This window comes from Trachurus trachurus (assembly GCF_905171665.1).
Source record: "Trachurus trachurus genome assembly, chromosome: 13".
Taxonomy (NCBI): Eukaryota; Metazoa; Chordata; class Actinopteri; order Carangiformes; family Carangidae; genus Trachurus; species Trachurus trachurus.
Window position 1 is genome coordinate 21,319,299 of NC_139892.1, and position 9,312 is coordinate 21,328,610.

The window sequence follows — 9,312 nt, forward strand, 5'->3', positions numbered from 1 at the left end:
GCTGGATTGGACTAACACAATTTAAAATAATCTAACAGAGTTTAATTAAACCAAAAATTAGATAATCCAGGTTTAGAATTAAGACTATTTTAACAGCACCAATTTAGCTCAGTTTAGTTCATCCAAGTTTAGCTATTTAAAATGAATTCAAACTGAGTTTAATCAACAGGTGTAAGTGTGCATATCAAAATAGAAATTAAATAAACAGGTTAAAAAAGATATATACATAAATAGGCTACAGCAGGTTATGCTTCCAGGACCTAGTAATCATAAAACAGTGGTGGGGGGGGGGGGGTCGAGGAGGTTACCAGCTGTTCAACGCTGCTTTCCCAAAATAAAATGTCACTGTGTTTCTCTAAGTAGCTAAAAAATAATAATAATAATACTTAAAGCAGAAGTAAGCGGAATGTTTGTGTTAATATAAGTCTTAAATAGTTATATCTTCCAACAGCAATCACTTATATAGAGTGTTTGGTCCGAAACACGGGTCTGTCAGTCACTCTGCTCTGCTGTAAGCCGAGGAAAAACCTTTCTTGTATCCTACAACCTTTATCCAATGAGGAGAGAGAACGGCATAAAGGGGCGGTCCTCTCTGTGTGTGCAGCCAAGGGATGCGCGTGAATGTGGTAGGGACGAGGACCAATAGATCCATGACGAGGGCGGGGACTGCTAACTCCATCGGCCCTTCAAATTTCACTCATTATCTACTCACCCTCATGTCGACTAAGAGCTGTGAGAATTTTCAGAGTCCTCCGTGCCTTCTCTGAATTACGGGGGGGTCCGCGCAGCAGTATTTGTCCATATAATGGTTGTCAATGGATACCAACTTTCTTCGTCCAAAAAGACACACCAAAAAACATCCAGATACCTCCATACTGCTCGTCTGTAATGTCCCTCTTGTATTGAAGCCCCGACATGAGAAATTGTTCCGCCGGTCAGTGCACTGACACAGGAAGAGCAGTGAACCGAGACACTGGGAGCTTCCGCTACAAACAAACTTAAAATATAGACTTATTTCATTTTTTTCTGAACAATTTCTCATGTTGGGGCTTCAATACAAGAGGGACATTACAGACGAGCACTATGGAGGTATTTGGATGTTTTTTGGTTTGTCTTTTTGGACAAAGAAAGTTGGTATCCATCGACAACCATTATATGGACAAATACTGCTGCACGGACCCCCCCGTAACTCAGAGAAGGCACGGAGGACTCTGAAAATTCTCACAGCTAGATAATGAGTGAAATTTGAATTTTGGGTGAACTATCCCTTTAAAGTTAACCGTAAAGTCACAGTTCAAATTGGAGTTTTAAATTTTGATGCAATTAAATTTCAGTTTAAACTGAGATTAAACAGAGGTTTACATTTAATCTTTCTTAATTTTGAATTTAAACCCTGGATTAATGTGGTTCAAAAGTTAAACCTTGTTGGTGCAACACAGTCTAAGCTCCGGATTCACTCCTTATTGTTAGGGTTCATATTTCACTGTCACTGTTAAATTCCTAGAGCTCGCTTTTTGTGTTTTATTGAACCGGATGTATTTTTTTTTATGTCACACACACACACACAAACACACACACACACTGGGAAGCCTCAGGAAAAAATTACAAAGGACTGTTAGGACCACAACCATTGGTTAGTTTAAGTTTCAATATACTGGACAATTATTTTTTTCAATAAATAATTGTCCGGTCTATAAATGAAGCAGAAAAAGTATGATTATAATTCTTAATCCCAAGTAAACATACTCAAACCATCTCACATTAGGCTGTTAAGTGCGTAATAATGGACATTAAGTGTTTGGTTTCCTCCGTGTTGCTGTTAAATTATGCAGTCAACTGTTATCAGGAAACCACAGTCCCTTGTATTAAATGTCTTTTATTCTGGAAAAAGGTGGAGCACCCACAATACATTTAATTATTTTGCTTTTTTAAAATGACACTTCACCAATTGATTTATTATTTAAGTGGTTATCCTGTGTCACATCAACATCAAAGGATGGTATTTTCACCTAAGAACTATTCATGATATAACTAATAATTACTTATGTGTGCATTATTTTTATATTTCAAATGAGCCTTAATATTTTATTATGTAAGGCCTAATGTTGACTTGTTAGGTCTTTGTTGTGTTTATTGTATGAAGCATGAAACAGTTTATATAAACCAATATGTCGTATGAAAGCATCGCTTGTCTGGTTGGAGAAGCCTTAGTGTAAATGTACAGTAATATAATCTTTCCCAAAAGCAAAGAGAAATAAATCACAACTGGGCACCATGGAGGTTAGCAGCATACTCTTGTATTTCTGTTTATTTTAAGTTGCCCATTCTTTCTTTGTTGATCACTGGTAGCACCATGTTTACCCACAAATATGAGGAGCAATGACTCTGAGTTTTTTTCCCCTCCCCTTCTCTCCTCAGTGGGGCGTCAGTCAGGAGCTTCTCTTCAGTGGCTCTTTTTTCTTTCCTTTTTTCTTTCCATCTTTTTTCTTTACTTGCATTTGGCAACGGAGCTAAACAAAAGTGCTGTAAACATCTTGATGGTAAAGCACCAGAAGGCGCTGGAATGACTGGGTGAAGGGAGGAAGAGGAGGAGGAGGAGGTGGAGGAGGTAAAGAGCGAGAGGTTGGGAGAGGAGGCCGCGGGTCTCATTGCTGGATTCGACGCAGCGACTGCACCTGGAAGGACTGAGCATGGGAGCCCCACTCTCTGTAATGTTTGTACTCGCCGCCGTGACGATCACACTCCAAGATGTACTGGTAACCACGGTAACCTGGAAACTGGTAGCACACCCAGCTGGAGGAGGAGAGAAGGAGGTGTGGAGGAGAGCAAAGCAGTGATTTATGATAATTATGTGATTTACACGGGAAGGGGGATTCAGCAGAATGCATGATATGAAATGCAAGTGGGATGTCCTGATGTTTTTAATAGATGCTATAAAATAGGATAAACTCTAATGGTCCCAAAACAAAGTTTAAAACAGGATGCAAAAAATTGCTAATTAACCTGACAAAACATCAGTTTCTCCTATGTATGATAAAAACTACAACAACAACAAAAAATTCTGCAATGTGCATCAAGAATAAATACCAACCAGAAAAATATACATAAACAAATCATCATAGAAAAAGAGGGGGTCATAATTAAGCTGCAGTAAATAATAGAAAGCCAAATTTTACGTTGCGGAATAAGATTTGGTGGTGGAAAAGGTGAGTTATCTGAGAGCAGTGACAGTGACTCCTTACATGGCCTGTAAGGAGTGAACCAGTGAGGTTGACACTTACGCGCCGCTCTGAACTTGCATGGATCCAATCTCATTGTTGCCCCATCCCATGGCCTGCAGAGAGGGGTAGTCATCATTTATCTCCCACTGGCGTCCCATGAAGTTCTCCTTCTCAAACAACACCATCTTGGACTCCTTGTGGCTCTGTGTGCACATGTAAAGATAACAGACAGTCAGAGTTATCAAGATGAAACATGCAGTAGCAACAGAAACTCTGTGTTGTGAAAGCACTTTGTAATGAGATGCATTCACTCACAGATAAGAACCTGTTTGATTTTCTTCCCATGTTGACAGACATCATATTAATTCACCAAGTGAGGATCTTTTAAGCCTTTCTCCACAAGGTGAGCATAATTTGCGTTTTACTTATTTTTCCTTTTTGTGTAAATTCTCAATTGTCTTTTGAAAATCAAAGTAAGAGCTTAACGAAAGCTTTCTGCTAGGGAAAAGCCAGAATTTTTACAAATATATTTATATAATTATGACTTTGGTGGTTATGTCCAAATGTTAACAGTGCATAAGAGCAGACTGCATTACAGTGTATTTATGGCTATAACCAGCAGTTTCCATAAATCCCTTTTAAGGCTTGCCACACAAGAAACCTCAAACCAAATTCAGAGCCTCTTCACACTGAATCTTTTCTGGAGACAAGTGAGAGGTCAGATTGATGGAGACAGAAGCTGCTGAAATGAGATGCACACTCACAGCAGAGCAGATGGGGCGGAAGGACATCATCCTCTCAATGTGGTAGGCGTTGCTGCCGCTCCACGACTCCCAGTGAGGATACTCGCCCCTCTCCAACACAAACTGCTGTCCACAGAAACTGGAGTGCTCATATCCTGCCCAGCTGTCCCCAGCATGCAGACAAGACAGACAGACACACACGTATACAACATTGTTGGATAATTAGGCAACTGATTATCAGATATTAAGTAGATGTTTTCTGTCGTATGTCTTGTCTTGAATATTTAAACCCGTTGTCGGCCAACACATAGGTAAGTCGTGAATGTGTAGCCTATATGTAACTGCTGAGACTTGTTTGACTTACGCTCCACACTCCACCTTCAGGGAGCGGATGTTGTCGACGCCGCACTCCATGATGTTCTGGCAGTCTGCAGTAAACTCCAGACGCTTCCCCTGGAAGTTCTCCTGGTCATAAACTGTGATCTGCAGGGGGCACAAACACAACAATTCATGTGCCACACTCGCACACACTGATGTGGGTGCAGACACACATCAACAGTAGCATCATGTCAGGCATGAAATTAATAAAATGTAATCCATGACGAGACTTACCTTCCATGGTCCCTGTGGGGTTGGATTATTCAGAGCCATGCTACTGTGTATCTCAATGCCGATTTACCTTCAGAGTAAAGAGCAGGGAGAGTCGTATTTGTAGCTTATTAGGAATTTCATTACACAGTTCAAATACAACCTATCACCTCCCCCACACTTTGATTCACTGTTCTACACTTTTTTTTACAGCAATAGTACACAAATTCATTGAATAGAAAGAATCAGAGTACATAACCCATATTTCATGTCTTCTTTAAGGTGACTATATGCTAACACTTGCTGGAGCCAGCTATTTATTCAGGCACCATGTTTGTCCCGGCGTTTGCACGAGTGACCTCAGTCTATATGTTTATGTAGCTCAGCAGAATCGACGAAGGCTCAAGTCACAAGAATGTAAAGTGGCAACGGTCTGTAGGAGGCTGAATGGATTGAGATGGAGGGCTTACCTGACTGGCCCCAGAGAATGGCTGTTCAGTGCTCGCAAGGGGCTCCACAAAAACGATGTCCTGACCCAGGAGTAAACGGACCTATTTATACATGCTGGTACTGAGAAGCAGCTGGGCCTGTGGGTCAGGGCAGGAGTCAGCACATTGCTGGTCCAGTCATTGTTCGGCTCTGAGCTGCTGGGCTTTAGTTCGCTGCGGCGGGACTGGACGCAGGGCACCGTGCCCAGTGCAGATAAGCACAAGTTCCAAATGGTCCATGACCAGTGGGCCGGACCAAGTCCTGGCACTTCCTGGTCCAGGAAACAGGTCATCACAGATGTGAATATTCTTGTAAGCGAGTCTGGTGATAAAGAGAAAAAAAACATTTTGTTTTGAGGTGTGAAGCAAAGGACAGGAAAGAAAGGCATCAGACAGAAAATTATGGTTCTTTGGATCTAAAAAGACTCAAATGGAAAGGACTTGACTCAAACGTGTCTTATAAACAAGCTAGATTTTATATGTGTACTCACGAAGTTCTCTCCACGTTGTGCTGCGCTCTGTCTCCGATTCTGTGTGCGTCTCGACTGACCCCTCGTCTCTGGTGGTTTCACCTTTTCACTCACTCCTATGGACACACATGTTCAGTCATGCACACACACAGTCATGGGCAGAGACGGACACAAAGGCATGCATACATTCAGCACGCACAAAGAAACTCACACACCCATACACGAGCATTTAGATGCTGACACATAACCTTGTAATTCAGAAGGTGGGATAAAAAATGCTGCCTATTCTAGAACGAGATGTATTTAACATCTCATTTATATAATTAATGATGAATAAATTAACAACAACAACAAAAAGTTCATAAAAACAAAGGATATATTTTTTTCTTATTTGATTTCACATAGGTCTCTTTTCAACTGGACTTTTCACACATAAAGGCACATTGTAACAAAACCTATTAAGTGTGTGAGAATAATCACTGTGTTATTAAAATGTCACATATACCTTAAATACCCCATGGGAATGAAGAATCCCTTTCTGAAACAGTGAACTAATTTAAGGTTTGGAAACTGCAAATAAATATGGTTTGACTTTGATTTTACTTTCCTAAAATCAACATCCCCGACATATGAAATAATTTTCTAAGTAAAATATTTATTCTGTATGCTAATGTATTTCATCACAAAGAAGTACTGTACCTTTCCTACATTATGAAAATAATTTAAAATCAATTTGCAGTAATATTTACGCACAATATTAAAAAAAAACATGAATGCTAAAGGTTTAAAACAAGGATACTGGATCCTTTCTGAGGGTCAGCGTCACTTCACAATCCAATTTTTAAATGAAACATTTGATACAAACTGAAACTTTCCTTAAGTACGAGCAAAGTTTTTTTCTTTGTTTGTGTGTTTGTTTTTTGCAGTTTTCAGAAAGTGCATGATATGTACTTTAGTTTTTATGATAACTTGATGGTTTAGGACCTAATATCTGTGGCTCAGGTGTGTAACTATGTCTAAGCAACCTGAAGATTCAGTCACATCCAGAAATATGACAAGATGTATAATCACAACATTTTATGACAGGCTACACTGTATTTGCTGTAAGTAAATACTACAGTAAAGCTAAAAAATAGAGACCAATTTTGTTATCACTGTAAATATAGTGTAGTTTTCTGCTGAAGAGAGAACTCTGACACTGTGATGAAAACAGTTCACAAGCATGCCCAAATCAATTGACAAAACATACATCACATAAAAGTAAGATGTTCTGCTGTGCTGTTGCTTTTCAACACAAATGCTGTTGGGCCTGCATGTGCCACAATAATCTTTGGAAAAGCCCCTTGTAAATGTTGCTGTGTTCTTAACTCAACCAAACAAAGATATTCCTAGATAACATCCTACATTTTCTCAAAAACAATTTCAGAATCTGATCTGATTGCCCCTGATGTCTAAAATAGTTGAGAAGCCAGAGGTGTTGTATTGGTCTCACAGATATTCAGTCTTTGTACTTGCAAAAACGAAAGATAACATTTCCCACAGATTCTTTTTCATGCTCTAATAATTTGTCTTTGAGGTTCATGGAAATATTTGCCCACAGACCTCTCACCACTTTCTAAGAGGTGAATTAAAATCATCACAATTGTGCCTTATGAAAACAATAATATCCTGAATATCCATATATTTCTGTGTAAATTAAATTATTATAGCACAGAGACAAAATTGGAAAATGTTGTTTTGCTTGTCTTCAAATATTTTTATCAGATACTTTTTCAAACATGATTATAACTTGTTCTTTTAACAAGATAATATTCTGTTGGTTAAATTGAATGGCACTGTGCATGCACATATACACACATGAATATAATAGGAGTGTATAAGTGTGGTTCTGTGAGATGTGCATGTATGGAGCCTATAATACGCAAAAGAGTGACAAGCACTCGCTTGCCTCACCTAAACAATAGAGAGATGGATGCCATTCCTGCAGTCAGCACATTACACACACAGGGCTCAAAGGCTTGGACCGGCTACACCAAGGATCAAGAGAAAGACAGAGAATATGGAGGTGAAATACAAAACAGATCGAACAGAAATCAGATGATAGAACAGAAGGGTATTCTGACAAAAATAAGAAAGGAAATTAGACAGAAATGAAGAACAGGTCATGAGAATGGTGGCTAGAAAAGTGACTATGTGCCTGTATGTGTGTGTGTGTGTGTGTGTGTGTGTGTGTGTGTGTGTGTGTGTGTGTGTGTGTGTGTGTGTGTGTGTGTGTGTGTGTGTGTGTGTGTGTGTGTGTGTGTGTGTGTGTGTGTGTGTGTGTGTGTGTGTGTGTGTGTGTGCAGGGAGGGTGGGGTGTAAAGGCAAGCAAACTTTCTGCTGATGGCAGTGACTGTCCCCGGTCTCCCCCACAATGGTGCTGGACAACAAAACAGGCAGCAGAGTCAGCATGACTTGTGCACCGATAAGCAGCGTGACCTTTGACCCCGCACCATGCCCCAAACGCCCGCACAGCCAATGAGAAGTCAGAACCCGGGCTCTATAGACTCAGTCAGATGTGAATGTATATATATATCCCCACTCAAAACGCCGGCGTCCATCAATCTCTTCAAAGGTCGGTCCGTTTCAACCTGCAATTGTAACTGTAAGTTTACACTCTAAGGTCTTCTAACTGTTTTCATAGAGTCATTGGATATTAAGGAGAATATTGTGGTTTCCGCTCATTCTTTGGACTGAAAGAACCAAGCAAGGATCAATTCCTCTTAAAACTTGACTTTGGACTGAGTAGATGGAATATTGACATAAAATACAGCAGGTTATGATTTTAAGTTTTGAAACCGCTCTCATGTTCATTTGCTCACCTTAAGGTAAAAGACGAACAACTGCGTCTAACCCCTCATCCTTTACAAACCTGAACACAAAAATATTATGTGTTTTTCTGTTGGTTAGCAAGATTTCCTGGTTTCGCAAAAAGGCTTAGGGACAAAATGTGTGGTTATGTGCTGAAAACTTTACAGAGAAAATACAAATTTTACTGGAAATGCCTGGAGAACTCTGAACACTAAGTCCATTTAGCTTTTCAAATTTTAACTCGTGAGCAAGGTTGTATATTCTTCATAGATTTTATTCAGAAGAAAAAATAAGGTTTATTATTTTTATTACATATGTTTTAAACTTAACACATCCTGAACATTCTTGTTTCTGCTGATTTTCTTCCTCTCATTTGGCTCAATTAATGTAGAAGTCAGGGTGTGTCAGTACACGGTGACATCATTGCTCGGTGAGGTTACAGGTGCAGCTGAACACCATCAGTGACGCTGGGTGTTGGTCAGAGGTGAAACTGACTTGAAACTTGACTTTGTGCTAGTTGACTATTGAAAGGATTCATCAGGTTACACATTTAAACTACCTTCAGGGTATAATTTAAGACCAGCTTTTAAATTGTCTATCACAAAATAACATTTGTTCCTCTAATTATCTTTTAGTCACTTTAAAGCATTGAACTTGAACATATGAAAAACTGCTGCTCAAGAACTAAAATTTGATTTTGGCTCTTTCAGAGATGTGAATATCTTAATAATGACATTCATTCCTTTTAAACATCAAGTTTGTGCTTTGGTTCATGGCATTTGCTGAGGGCTTTGGGTTGGGCAAATGAGGCGTCCCTCCAATAACTCTCACCAGCAAGAGGAATCATTTCATACACCACCCCTGGTGTAATACAACACATGCTGCATTACGGCACCGAAGAAAGTTGAGATGACTGACTGACTTTGTTTTCCTTCTCTCTCTAGATCTGATC

The 9,312-nt window shown here is 39.6% G+C and overlaps 1 protein-coding gene across 1 annotated transcript; it reads right to left on the reverse strand.

Moving 5' to 3' along the window:
* Positions 1-2,645: 2,645 nt before the first annotated feature.
* Positions 2,646-4,624, reverse strand: cryba1a (crystallin, beta A1a; the record flags this gene model as incomplete). The annotated part of the gene is made up of 5 exons (XM_083984294.1): positions 4,577-4,624; positions 4,329-4,447; positions 3,986-4,127; positions 3,282-3,424; positions 2,646-2,793 (listed from the first exon to the last, which is right to left on the reverse strand). The coding sequence occupies exons 1-5, from the start codon at positions 4,613-4,615 to the stop codon at positions 2,646-2,648; spliced, it is 591 nt and encodes a 196-aa protein (XP_083840420.1). The 5' UTR covers positions 4,616-4,624.
* Between the last annotated feature and the right edge of the window lie 4,688 nt (positions 4,625-9,312).